General features: G+C 50.7%; 5 protein-coding genes across 5 annotated transcripts; 2 read left to right on the top strand and 3 right to left on the bottom strand.

The window, feature by feature from the left end:
* Positions 1-1,075: 1,075 nt before the first annotated feature.
* Positions 1,076-2,585, bottom strand: POX_a01086 (uncharacterized protein; the record flags this gene model as incomplete). The annotated part of the gene is made up of 3 exons (XM_050110016.1): positions 1,076-1,845; positions 1,907-1,990; positions 2,060-2,585. 3 exons carry the CDS (start codon positions 2,583-2,585, stop codon positions 1,076-1,078), a joined length of 1,380 nt encoding a protein of 459 aa, XP_049973784.1.
* Positions 2,586-3,092: 507 nt separating this feature from the next.
* Positions 3,093-4,663, top strand: POX_a01085 (Cytochrome c oxidase assembly protein COX15; the record flags this gene model as incomplete). Its single annotated transcript, XM_050110015.1, has 2 exons — positions 3,093-3,478; positions 3,553-4,663. 2 exons carry the CDS (start codon positions 3,093-3,095, stop codon positions 4,661-4,663), a joined length of 1,497 nt encoding a protein of 498 aa, XP_049973783.1.
* A 293-nt stretch (positions 4,664-4,956) lies between these two features.
* Positions 4,957-6,314, bottom strand: POX_a01084 (uncharacterized protein; the record flags this gene model as incomplete). The annotated part of the gene is made up of 4 exons (XM_050110014.1): positions 4,957-5,729; positions 5,787-5,883; positions 5,955-5,996; positions 6,066-6,314. The coding sequence occupies 4 exons, from the start codon at positions 6,312-6,314 to the stop codon at positions 4,957-4,959; spliced, it is 1,161 nt and encodes a 386-aa protein (XP_049973782.1).
* Positions 6,315-6,848: 534 nt separating this feature from the next.
* POX_a01083 (Lysine--tRNA ligase cla4) lies at positions 6,849-9,060 on the bottom strand (the record flags this gene model as incomplete). Its single annotated transcript, XM_050110013.1, has 5 exons — positions 6,849-6,856; positions 6,916-7,227; positions 7,310-7,908; positions 7,994-8,700; positions 8,845-9,060. The coding sequence occupies 5 exons, from the start codon at positions 9,058-9,060 to the stop codon at positions 6,849-6,851; spliced, it is 1,842 nt and encodes a 613-aa protein (XP_049973781.1).
* Positions 9,061-10,535: 1,475 nt separating this feature from the next.
* Positions 10,536-13,313, top strand: POX_a01082 (uncharacterized protein; the record flags this gene model as incomplete). The annotated part of the gene is made up of 4 exons (XM_050110012.1): positions 10,536-10,561; positions 10,606-12,856; positions 12,917-13,049; positions 13,114-13,313. 4 exons carry the CDS (start codon positions 10,536-10,538, stop codon positions 13,311-13,313), a joined length of 2,610 nt encoding a protein of 869 aa, XP_049973780.1.
* Between the last annotated feature and the right edge of the window lie 333 nt (positions 13,314-13,646).

Genomic DNA, 13,646 nt, shown 5'->3' with positions numbered 1-13,646 from the left:
AAGGCACGGTCGAGCAAGTCCTTTTTGACTGGGTGCGTACCGTGCGTCTCCTATCAGTATTGAAGTGTCCCGGGCTTGCAATATTGTATATGGAAAAAACTTGCGGAATGGTTCTGTGATGAGTTTGAATCGAAGGAAATTTCTGAACTGGACTTCAGCTCGTAGTTAAAGGGATGTGCTGTGCTGTGCTCGAGAGGCCAGTCTAATCCAGTTGACGTGGACTGTCGGTTTTCCGATTATCAGCTAAGCACTGTCCCAATATTGAGTGATTTCAATTAGCAAAAATATTTTTAGTGATGAAAGAGAAATGATCAGGAGAGATATCAGAAGAAGATTTTATATGCCGAGCGATCGGTGATGATACGGATCCTGCAACTACTGGATAGTGCACGAGACATGATAGATCAATCGGGAGGCTAGCACAAAGCTACAAAACGAGCTCAGGGTTAAGTGTAGCTAGATCAGATCCGGAGTTCATTGGAAAGAAGCTCGTAGAATGTCAGACGGCCATCAATCTCGCATTTACATAGCAAGTAACCTTGAGCATGCTTTAAACTAGGGGGGTGGAGAATCGGAATCACATCGATTGGAGCTCCGATCTAAAGTCTAGATGTCTAACACGTGAGATTTGGCAAGATCATCATACTGATCCCTCAGATATGAATAGCTGTAGATATTGAGTTGCTTAATGGGGTTATCTGAGCGGAAAGTGAGGATTTCCGAGAATGTCGCTTTGCGTTGCAATGAGGTGAGTGATACCTATAGTATCACTTGAAGATACAATCCTCGCATTGGAAAGAACTTCAGCATGAGATGAAACGTCCTCGTGCTCCGAGCGAGGATTGAAGCCAACATACTACAAGTAAGAGAGCAGAAAGTGAGAATATTTCGTTGAAGCCAATGAGACACAGCATCACATAGTAAGCCGGTCAGACGTTGAAATTGCAATAACTTTGGAACGCTCGAATAAATGTTCAGCCGAGAAGAGGCTGTGACTTCCCCTAAAACGCCACGCTTGAATCTGCATAATGAAAGTTGCCCAACATCGTTCGTCCAGTAGAGGCTGAAAGGCTCTTCATGAGGGCGGCGCAGGCTTGCGGCGTGGGGTCCTGTGAGTCAAAACCTGCCTCATACGTCGAATTTTTGCCCACCATTCCCGATCTGCCGCTTTCTTCTTCTCCTCATCCTCCGGACTCTTTGCACCTAGCTCTTCGGCAGACGGCGTACTGGGTTCATGGCGAGGACTATCCACCGAGACGACAGAGCGTACTTGCCTGCGGTGCTTCACTTTGACAGCCTCGGCGACCATCTCCCAGCCACTGCGAAGGCTAGCTGGGTTTTGATTAGATTTGCCAGTTCCGCTCTGCGCGACACGATCAATCCATGGACAATAGTCCATATGCTCTGTCGTCACATCGAGGGAGTCGAAGACGGTTGGGTCTCCATTCTCTTTCGGTTTGTACATCCACAACCCCAAGCGACGGAAGCAGGTCTGGCAAGCGACAAGATCAGCGCGCGGATCAGTCGTGGAGTCCCAGCCAAAAAATGCCAATGTGAGTGCTGTTTTGTTCACGGCCCTGGAGGACGAATCCACTGGTGGGGGAGTCGAGACTTCTTCATTGCTCCCGTCACGCCTCTCAATGGGTTCCTGCATTGATCGACCAGCAGTATCAAACCAGTCGACTGGAAGTGATTCAGCTAAGCTCTCAATGTCAAACTCGGCTGGCGTAAGTAGAGTGTCAAAAGCTGGAAGCTTGTCGGCCAAATGAATTAGATGCGAGTACCGACTCTGAAGGCCGGAGATAGCCACATCCACATTGGTCAAGGGAAGATGTTGAATTGTCGCTGCGACAGCTTTTAGCTGATACTGTCTCGATACCCAATGCAATTAAATGATGAAACATACCATCGCATCCCCTATGTCTCCACGGACAATTCTCACCGTGCTCTTCTGTTATCTGCTTCTGGTATTCCTCGACCAGTCTCGAGCCTGTCGAGACCCACGTCAGTCTGATGTAGAAAAAGAATTATCTCTCCATCACCGCGGGAATACACATACGAACTTGTTTCCTTTCTTGCACCTTCTCCATATCAAACCCATCCAATTCATCAATCTCGTCCGGTAGTTTCACAACGACCGAACCACCACAGCTACTCACACAGCTGACTCGCGAGACATCCGTGCACACCCACCCACGCTTGGCCCATTGTACTTCATTGATCGCAGCAGGTTTCGACGTCCAACGGTCGACGCGACGAAAAGTCTCGAGGCGCTCAAGGAACCGTTCACGATCCCAAGGGACAAATGTTGGGCGCGTCGTGGAAGCAGAGGCTGAAGAGGATGATCGTTTCACTGCGGGTCTGGCGATCTTTTGTGTCGAGTTGCGCACAGCGGCAAAATCCTGAGGATCGTTGTTGTCCAGTCTTACTTTCTTGATAGAGAGCTCGGCGGGCGTACGATCTTGGGTGGCCATGGTTGACGCGGAGGGAGGATTCTTCGAAGCATTTTCGATGGCCAGGGGCTTTGAAATTGATTCCAGCATGCGATGGAATTTGCGCTTCTTGGACTCGACCGCATAGGACATTGTGTCGGACAATGTGAGGCAATGTTGATTATGCGCCGCAGCTCAGAGCGGATCTGACATCAAGCTCCGCAACCAAGGGTTCTGCTGCCTTAGGCATCAATAACGCCCCTTCGACTTTATCGTCGGCATAGGATCATAAGTCACTTCGTTTTTAGTAATCAGTGTGGCATATGAGACACTGGAGTTTCTCAACGGTTGGAGAATTGCCCAATCTTCCGGGAGACCAAACTGAAAAGGGAATCCAGCGACGACCACAAAGCTACAAATTCGCATCTCCAGTGTGTCCTCGATCAATCAGAATGCTCGGAATCCTCGTTCTGAGTCGAGCAATCGGATTCCGATTCGCGCGACTTCCCGATAGAGTTGACCAAATTCCTCGTTTCTGATTGGCGATCGGTGCTCGGCGCCACATCTGGATAAGTCATACAACCCATCTTGAACGCTCCCGACACTTTCCTCTCTTTCTTTTCTTCCGGCAAGCATTCACGTTCCAACTTGCCAATTGCAATGGCTTCTCTAAGTCCAACTCTGCCATTATGGCGGAGTGTTGCACCTCGCTTGTCAAAGGAACTGTTCACTTGCAGACAATGCCTTCGGAAGCAAGGCTTCGCTGGCCCAACCGTGCGCCGGTTCGCGGCCATGCCCTCTCCGAAGCCCCAAATGATCCGAAGCTCGATCTTTGCCGACAAGAACAGGCAATTTTTCACCTCGAGCTTGCGCCGCTCGGTCGCTGCCCCCACGCTCGAAGCTGCTGCGGGAGAAACTGCAGCAAAGACCAAGTCAAGTTTCCCCAAGATCAGCGACAAGACCGTGGCTTACTGGCTATTGGGCAGTGCTGCCAGTGTCTTTGGTATCGTCGTCTTTGGAGGTCTTACTCGACTGACGGAATCTGGGTTCGTACCACATCCACCCACCCTTTTGCGGAAAAATGAACTTTCCGGCTAATTGGCTTAACCTTCGCGCATAGTTTGAGTATCACCGAATGGCGCCCTGTTACTGGTTCTCTCCCACCCATGAATGCCGATGACTGGGAGTCGGAGTTCGCCAAATATCGTGCCTCTCCGGAATTCCAGCTGCTGAACCCCAACATGACATTGTCCGAATTCAAGTCCATCTACTACATGGAATGGATCCATCGCCTTTGGGGCCGATTCGTCGGTCTTTCGTTCGTCTTGCCTGCTGTCTACTTTGTCGCTCGGAAGAAGGTCTCCGCCCCCATGGCCCTGCGTCTGGGTGGCATTGCTGGTTTGATTGGTTTCCAAGGCTTCATCGGTTGGTGGATGGTCAAGTCGGGTCTGAAGGATGACCTCTTCGCTCCTGGAAGTCACCCTCGAGTCAGCCAGTACCGCCTGACAGCCCACCTGGCTACGGCATTCACCTGCTACGTTGCTATGCTCTGGAATGGCCTGGCTATTCTGCGGTCTCACCGTTTGATGAAGGATCCGTCTGAGGGACTGAACCAGCTGAACGCTCTTCGTGATCCTCGTCTAGCCTTTTTCCGTCGTTCTGTCGCTGGTCTGGCGCTCCTTGTTTTCACCACTGTCATGTCAGGCGGTCTTGTCGCTGGTCTCGACGCCGGATTGATTTACAACGAGTTCCCCTACATGGGCAAGGGACTCGCGCCTCCTAGCACTGAACTGTGGGATGCCCACTATTCTCGCCGCGAAGATCGATCCGACTTGTGGTGGCGAAACATGCTCGAGAACCCCTCCCTCGTCCAACTCGACCACCGCATTCTTGCCATGACCACTTTCACATCCATCGTCGCTCTCTTTGCCTATTCCCGCCGAGCTTCTATTAAGCGTCTTCTGCCCGCACCGGCTCGCAAGGGAATGCACGGTGTTCTTGGCTTTGCCTGCATGCAAGTCGCGCTTGGTATCTCCACTCTGCTGTACCTGGTGCCCACACCACTCGCCTCTGCCCATCAAGCTGGCAGCTTATTCCTGCTGACTTGGGTCATGATTCTGGGTAGCCGTGTGTGGCACCCGTCACGCACAGCCAAGCTTCTGCAAATGGCTGCCAAGGCACGAGGCCAACAGCTGTCAAGCTCCACTGCCTCAGCGATGAAGCGGCTGTGAAGAACCACGAACCCATCTGTTTCTCCACCCCAGTGTATGAATATTTAGATCAAGGCCGACGATTGCGATACATAGCCTTGTTGTTCTGATACCATCTCCATTCCCACCTCGGCTCATCACCATTGGTCGGAGCCCCTTGTAAAATTACTTTCTGCGCACTACGTCGGTCTAGCTTACTAGGTCGAGAGAATCAATCAAGATCAACTCAAATTTCCTACTTCATTCTCCCCCGGTCCTAATTCCATAGAGTCATCTTTTCGCCCGCGATTTGGGTCCGCTCCCACCACGCGACTTCACTCCTTCATGTCAGCGGGTCTCGCCCTTCGGGATGGATTGCGACGTACATTGACGAGGTGGTCAGGCAGGTTCTCGAGATCCACCGTTCCATCCTGGCCGATCTCAGATGGAACCTCCATCCTCTTGTCAGTTCGTTGACGGTTGGCCTCCACGGCACGCTGGATGGGAGCGGGAGCCGCAGCATTATTGAGCATCCTCATAGGCATCCGCTCGCGTCGCTCCCAATTGTCGCTCCGCATAATATTGAGGAGACGAGCCGCCTGTTCGTCGGTGGTCACAGTCGGCGCAGAGGTGGACTCGTGTGAACTTTGGTCTGGCTGGGAAGCAGACGAAACAGGTCGAAAAGGGTCAGCTGCCGCATAGCCGGAGGAAATCTTCTTGACCATGTCTCGTGGGACGTGAAGGTTACCCGCTTTGGGGTGTGAGCGATCTCCGCATCGTTCCGCCAGACACCGACGACAACACTGCCATCCGCAAGGCTTGCACCGCCACATGCCGTCTGTGTTTCTTTTGTCACACACGTCACACTTGGCTGTGTGCGCGGCCAGGTCCTCGAAGTCGACGACTTGGATGGCAAGCTCTTCTCGTGGAATCACGAATGGTCGAGATGGGGAGGAACAGGGGATCTGAGGTGACGCTCGTGTGGACTCGCCTTGCGTTGACAAGAGCCGGTTGCTGATGACTGATGAACGTTCGTGAACCCCCGGGACAGGCAAAGATCCGTATCGATCTTGCGGGCTGCAACTTCCTGCCGGGCTCGGAGCTAGCTCTACCATTGATGGTATTAATACACAACCAGATTTGCGTTGAGTTGGAATGAGCATACCTGTTTGAGCACTTTCGCGGTCCTCGGCTTGTCGGCTGTTCTCTCGGGAGCAGTACGCTCGCGGCAACAACGGAGGTCCCTGGATGCCGGGGGGTTTCTGTTTTTATCAGTTTCGATATTCATAAGCCGAACAATGAACAACGCGGTGAACTCAAAGTCTTCACGTACATGCTCGGCGTGGCGAAGTGGGTAGCCCAGAAGCTTATCAGCCTAGCAGAGAAGTAAGAACAAGTCCAGTAGGTCACCATCAAGAGAATTCGTGTGAGCGCTAAGACGAACCTCTGTCTCCGGACCCGCCGGTTGATATGCAACCTCCAATGTCGCAGTCGGAGCATGAGTGACGTCCACGGGCACCTCTCGGGCTTCGGAAGGCTGACGCGTAACCATGTTCATGGAGCTGATCCCGATGCAGCGATTCATAAATTCCGGCAACGGCGAGCCTGGAAGACGCCGCCGCTTGTTATTGGGATGCTCAGGGAAAGAACTCTTCCGAGCTGCAGGCTTAGGAGGCCCACGGTAAGGAATCATTGCGCGTGGTGGACAAGGCAAATTCGGGTGAGAGAACGGAGATGAGGCAAGGTTTGAAGTCTAAGTTGCAAGATGAAGAGATTGAGGACCACCGTGATAAGTAAAATCAAGAGGGAGGAATAGAGAGGGCTGGAAGAGGACCTAATTATAATGGAAAGGAGCGTGAAGCAGAAAGCAAACAATCTGACGGAAGATTCCAGTGTTAATCTAAAATTGATGAAAACTTGGGGTCCTCTCCCGATGTTTGCAGAAATATTGACAATGGTCATTCAGATTCATTTGCTCTTGAAAATTTAGTAGTAAGAATGTCGAGTGATTGTGTTCTTCGGCAATCACACTTTTCCGTGACACAACTCAGATGTGTTTTTGTGTTGGATGTCGTTCAATGTCGTCTTCTTGTTGGAAAAAGAAATCACCGTGCATATCGGGTAGGATCCCACTTCGCCGTTCTGGAAGCACCCGCCACCATTTCTATTTCTGGAATCGATGCGGTGGCAGAGGTGTTGCGCGGTGACTTTCGATCATTTTTACTTATTAGTTGGCTGCAGGTTCATCGTCAGTGAAATAGGTTCGTGAAAGTTGCAAGAGACTAGTATCATACGGTCACCCTCCTCTGGCTGGGGCTTGCTGCTCGCGGCTTCCAGGACAGACTTGCCGTGGTGCGCAGTCTTGTCCTCCTTCATCATGGGGAAGGCCAGCACCTCCTTAATGCTGTAGTTGTTGGTAAGGAACATCACCAAGCGGTCAATGCCCATACCCCAGCCACCAGTGGGAGGCAGTCCATATTCGAGAGACGCGCAGAAGTTCTCATCAATCAATTGAGCCTCGTCATCGCCTTGCTCCTTCTGGCGTGCCTGCTCCTCGAAGCGCTCACGCTGGACAGCGGGGGAGTTCAACTCGGTGTATGCGTTGCCTGAATTTTGTGGGCCAAGTTAGCATCATGTCCACAGGCCTATCGCGGCCAGTCTCCTATGAACTGAGACCTTAAAACTTACAAATCTCCTTAGTGGCAACGAAGGCCTCGAAACGCTCGCAGAGACCAGGCTTGCTGCGGTGGTACTTGGCGAGAGGAGACATCATTTCGGGATGACTCATAATGAAGGTTGGGTTGATGCAAGTGCTCTCCAGGAATTCTCCGACCAAGGTGTCCAACATGCGGGCATTTGTCAATGGGGGTGTGCATTCGACGTTCATCTTCTTAAGAACGCGCTTAAGGAACTCGCCCGTCTCAGCAGTGTGAAGCTGGTCTGCGGGAGGGAAGGTCTCTCCTGTAGCTTCCTCGAGACCGGGGATCATCTCAATACGGCGCCAAGGAGCCTTCCAGTTAATGTTGTACTCCTCGCCACTTTGAGTGGTGAACTTGGTTTCGTAGCCACCGGTGACGTGCTTCACCAAGCCCGAGACAAGCTCCTCGGTCAGGTCCATCACATCGTTGTAATCGGCGTAAGCCCAGTAGAACTCGCAGGTAGTAAACTCAGGGTTGTGGGTAAGATCAATGCCCTCATTGCGGAACTGGCGGCCCATCTCATACACACGCTCAAGACCACCGACGATAAGCATTTTCAAGTAAAGCTCGGGAGCAATGCGCATGTACCTGATCATTTTGGGTGTTGTTAGTAGGTTACTAGGCCTAGACTATCGGGCAAGGGGGACGAACATCTATTTCCTAGTCAGCGTACATCCGATTTACGGGATGGAATTGGCGACGTACCTTCTGATCCAGATCATTGTGATGAGTAACAAAGGGCTTGGCAGTAGCTCCTCCCGCAATTTGGTTCATCATCGGGGTCTCAACCTCAGTGAAGTCGCGGTTGTCCAAGAAGTTTCGGATGTAACTGATAATCTTGGCGCGAGTGCGGAACACTTCGCGGGTGCTGTCGTTCATGATAAGATCCAAGTAGCGCTGACGGAAGCGAAGCTCCTTATCCTGGAATCCGTAGTGCTCCGAGGGAATGGCGTGCAAGCATGGGGCGAGAAGCACGACCTCTGAAGCGAAAATGGAAAGCTCGCCATCGTCACGGTTCTTGGGCGAAGTACGACCGGGGTATCCAACCACACCAATAATGTCACCTCGGCGGAGGTGCTCATGCTGCTGCTCGAATGGGACGCCGCCAGTGGCATTTTGAGCCTGGCACATGACCTGGACCTTCTTGCCCTCGGCACGCAGGTCGTAGAAGATGAGCTTGGGACCGGACGCGCGCTTGGTATAAACACGACCAGCAAGTCGGATGGGAACATCTGGCTTCTCCTCGCCCTTCTTGAGGCTGTCGTAATCCTTGAGAAAATCGCGAAGATCGGTAGTGACCTGGAACTTGTGGGGGTAGGGGTCTGGGTTCTTGGTCTCAAACATCTTCTGGACCCTCTTGCTTCGGATTTCAAAGTATTGCTTTAACAGGGTAGAATGTTAGCTCGTTACTTCTTGCGCCAAAGTGCGGAATGAGTTGCGTGTCCACGAAAAGAACTCCATGTGAGAGCTGTAATCGCCGGGGACTGAAGACAATGATATACATGTTTCATAATTATAACGTACATTGGGAGTCAAATTGGCCTCTTCTTCCTCCGCAGAAGTCTTCTTCTGGGCCTTGGGAGGAGCGGCAGCCACCTTCTCCTTCTTCTTGGCTTCCCTCTCGCGGAGCTTCAGGCGCTTCTTCAATTCCGACTTGGAGACCATTTCGCCAGTGACAGAGTCAAGCTGCAGGTTGGCCATGGAGGCCTCAGCCTCCTTGACAGTGTTCTGATCCGCCATGTTGACTGCTTTCTGAAGTTGATGGAAAAGATGGATGGAGGAAAGCGGATCAATGGAGGGGCGCGTGGAAATTTTGGGCGGGAGTCATGGCGGGGTCCGCCCGATTCGGCCTTATAGATACCAAAGCCGCCCCTAGAGATCCATGAGTCACGAAGCTCTGTCCTCGTACTACTGTCAGATCTACGAAACGTGACTCAAAAAGAATATCACATCGATGCTAGGAAACTTGTTTTTCCCGAACTAGTTTCTGCCATTTTTCAGGTTCATCCTTCCCATTGAGATGTCTGATTCTTCCTTGACTGTTCCCGATCTGGACATAGGGCTTAGGGCATATATGTGGGGCCCTCCGAGGTTGCGGGATCGGACTCAAACGTGAAGGCTGATTGGGCTCATGATGCATGACGAAGCATTGTCTTGTAGAAATTGAATGTATCCATCCACGGCGAAACATTTGGCGTTTGTGAGGACTATGGGTGGCGAAGGATCAAAAAGTCTGGGGTGGCTTGCTTCGACTCGAACGTATCCAGACTGTCAATTCAACTATGAGGTGTTGAATAAGCTTTTGTCGAGGTCCCTGGACAGTCTCTTCCATGACCCAAAAGCCTGATTGACAAGTACTTGCTAACTGCACCTTATTTATGTACATGCAAATCAATACATATATGCCTGGTATGTTGTAAATCAATTTTCAAGAATGAATTGGAACCTAGAGACACGCTCAGGCCTGGGCTGCTGCCCGGTGTATGCATCATAGGACAAGAGGTGTCAGTAGGTCCTTTGTGTGCCTTTGATGTATGGTCCAAGGATTTGCCTTGACCAAACTGATTTAATGCATATCTTCTCCACGCGAAATCGGTATCTATGGACCCGCCGAAGTCTCTTTCGGCTAATGTAGTGAGCACCAATGTATTCTATCTATGAATGAATTAAAAGCATCAATCCAACTGCGCAGAAAAGTGAGCTCCCTGCGTCTTACTGCAAATACACAATTGCATCATGTCTTGCCCCATATTAGATAGTGAAGACATGATGACCCGAGATTACGGGTGAGCATTAGAGAAGGATCAAGTCAACGTGGCTTTTATAGTATGAGAAAATTCATAATCGATTTTCAAACTCAAATCCAAAATAATTGAGAGGTTTGGTTGTCAATGACCGTAGCTGACGGTGGTAGTGCATGAACATTTCCCCACTATGATATAATTTTCTTGAATTCATGTAAGAGACTATGTGTAGCTACTTGGGTCAATTTGGGTAGTCAAAATCGAGAATCGTAGGTTCAAGCGGTATCTGGAGGCCAATTCTTGAAAGGTAAGTGAGACGGCACTTGCCTTCAAACGCGCGATATAGTAGTGACAACTTCCGCGGAACTTCCAGGTGGAACTTTCAATCAGGCTACATCAGTAGATAGCTCACTTGATACCCGCTTCCGGGAACCCATATACCTAGCTAACCTAAGGTTCGAATCCCCAGAAATGTCCATTATCTTCTTTGCTATTGCGTTCGCCGACCCTCGAGGAATTCTGGGTCAAATTTAAGTGACAGGATTGGAGATCACAAAATCTGCTTGCCCCCTACTCATGTCCATAAAAAGTCAAGGATCGGCTACAAAGCCGGCTTTGAACATGATGCGGCCAACGATGCCCATACGTCCTCCACAAAGCATGCCGACCAAGAGAAAGAGAGAGACAATCCTTATGACATTTCGATGGATGATGATCAGCATTGGTCACACACGGAGCCGCGAATTGGAGAGCCGTTTATTGAAGATAGCCCTCCAGTCGAGTCACACGGGATTGATGTCATGACTCTGGACATGCAGACTCTTGTCGGGAAGATACAGGAGCTTAGTCGTATCGGGATCGAAGACAACAAGATTGCACTGCCAAAAATCTGCGTGGTTGGTGACCAGAGTACTGGAAAGAGTTCCCTCATCGAGGGGATCTCTGAGATTCAGGTGCCTCGAAGTGCGGGAACTTGCACTCGTTGTCCCATGGAGATTAATCTCTCGGAAAGCAAGCCGGGCGAGCCATGGAAGTGCATCGTGTATCTTTCCCGCCGATATTTGTACGAAGAATCGAGAACATCGCGGGCCCAGAAACGAATCCAGTCTCTCGGTCCTTGGATTCCACGTGCTGGTCGGGATGAGGAGATCTTCATCACACTGTACGACAGATCCGAGGTGCAAGAAGCCATTAAGTGGGCGCAGATTGCCATCTTGAATCCAAAAAAACCTTCGAATATCTACAAGCCTGGAAGGAACCAAGGTGTTGAGGAAAATACAGATGTCAAATTCTCGCCGAATGTTGTTCGGCTGGACATCTCTGGACCCAAATTTCCAGCCTTGTCATTCTATGACCTTCCTGGGGTAATCAGCCAGCCCGAACATGACAATGAGAAGTATCTCGTTTCACTCGTCGAGAATTTGGTCAAGTTCTACGTGTCTCAAGAGAATTGCATCATTCTTCTCACTCTGACGATGACGGATGACGCGACCAATTCCTGTGCCGCCAGGTTAATTCGTGACATCAAGACTGCCAAAGAACGTACTCTGGGTGTGCTTACAAAACCAGACCGTGCTTCGCAGGTGGAATCTTTTGAACAGTGGAGAGAGATACTTGCCGGTCAAAAGTTCAAGCTTGGGCATGGGTACTTTGTGGTACGAAACAACCCAGACCCCAACGTGGATCATGCGCAAGCCCGCAGAGAAGAGGAGGATTTCTTTCGCAAATCATGCTGGCTGGGGCGCATGTCTGAGTTTGAACATCGCTTTGGGGTTCGGAGACTTCAGGAGGCACTGAAAGAAATCTTGATGAACCAAATTCGGAGATGCCTGCCGTCCATTATCTCACAAATCAACGAGAAAGCGGACCGTGTCAACGAGGAGCTCAAGAAACTTCCCAGTCCACCTACCGAGAACAGCCAATACACCGTCTGGGACACGGTTTCGGTCCTCAAAACCAAGCTGAATCAAACTTTGACTGGCAGCTCCGAAAATGAGGCCACCCGCAAGATGTTCCTAAGATATTGGAATCGGCTTGGCATGGACTTTCAAACTGCGTTGAGGGTCACCAGACCGACTGTCGTCGGAGTCCTCTCGTCAGACCTGGACACGAAAGGCCTTCAAGATGCATCTGGAAGCTCACCGCAGGCCAATCGATTGAAGCGCAAACACGAAAGCGATTTGACGCCTCCTGAATCCCCGACGACTCCTCAGGCACCCACGAAACTGTATTTGATCGACGGAGTTTTCGACAAGTATACGGAGGCAGTCCGCAAGTTCCATCCTCGTGAGATTCGAGGGTTTAGAGAGGAATCCGGCTCAGCTGGCATCCCGAATCATGTTGACCCTACCGTGATTGAGTCTTTGAATAGAGCATCCATCAAGCACTGGTGTGAGCTTGCAAGCGTCTTTGTGGCCGCGACTTGCTCGATCGTCATAAGGATACTTACTAAATGTCTCGACGCGGTCATTGCCCAGTATCACCAAACGGGTCTCTACCGCGAACTGAGCCGTGTAATCAACGAATTTGTCAACGAGTGCCAGACTGAATTTCTGAGCTATGTCAGGGCGCAATTTCAAATCGAGTATGATAAGCCGTTTACGATGGCTCAGGCTCGACACAAGATTGCTTCGAAGAACGCTCTGCAGTCTTTGATCTCCGGACGCAATCGAGCACGAGCGCGTGGCATTCTCCGTAGAGCTGGTGGTGACGTCGACGATGAGTCTAAGATTGCCAAGATCATCAAAGACCTTGGTCCGGATGAGTTTGTGCAAGAGATCGAAATGATGGCGGTGGGTGATGCAAAACCATCAAAAGCATTTGAGCAGTCACTGAAGTGGGATTTTTGACAGGACTCACATGGATACTACGAGATTGCAAGCTCGCGGTTTTTGGATGTGATTTGCCAGTCAGCGCACACTAAGATCATCGGCAAGTGTCGGGCGCAATTGGTTGAGGTCATCAATTGCGAATTGAAAATCAAGTGTAAGTGATTTCGTGGGCCACTGATCGTCGTACCTCGCTGAGCACCATTTTTTTGTCCCCTCAGCTCCCGATAACTGCAGAAGTCTCATGGCCGAGGATCCTGAGCGAGAGCGACGGCGCGGAGAGTTGGTTCGGGAGCGAGAAAAGTTGAGTAGAGCGCAGGATTGGATCCAGTCAATTCAGCCTACCGATGATGACGTGTCCGACAGCTATCCCATGATGGAAGAGTGGGCAAATGAAGAGATTCTCAATACTCCGCCATAATCATGTGGAGAGAACGAGTGTCCGAGGGGTGCTTGCCAAGTCGGTTTCCGAAAGTCTTTTTGCTGAATCCCTTCGGATACTAGTATGTTGACACTAGGCCGTCAAGCCCTGCATGAGATGACATTGACCGTGCCGTTCGAGATTTGCACCATAGAATTCAGACAGCCTTCGGTAATATCAATTCATTTGAAATAGCACTTGTACTGTCAAGATCATACGGGAAAGGAAAAAGCAGTATCCACCAAGATTGTAAATACAGAGCCGATTCCGTCCCTGATGGTCCCCGTGGGAGCGGATCCACAAGGGTCGCCAGTTGGCCGCACGCCCCACGAT

The sequence above is a fragment of the Penicillium oxalicum genome, chromosome I (assembly GCF_001723175.1).
Source record: "Penicillium oxalicum strain HP7-1 chromosome I, whole genome shotgun sequence".
Classification (NCBI taxonomy): domain Eukaryota; kingdom Fungi; phylum Ascomycota; class Eurotiomycetes; order Eurotiales; family Aspergillaceae; genus Penicillium; species Penicillium oxalicum.
Note: the sequence above shows the minus strand (reverse complement) of the source record. Positions and strands in the feature narration are given on the sequence as shown.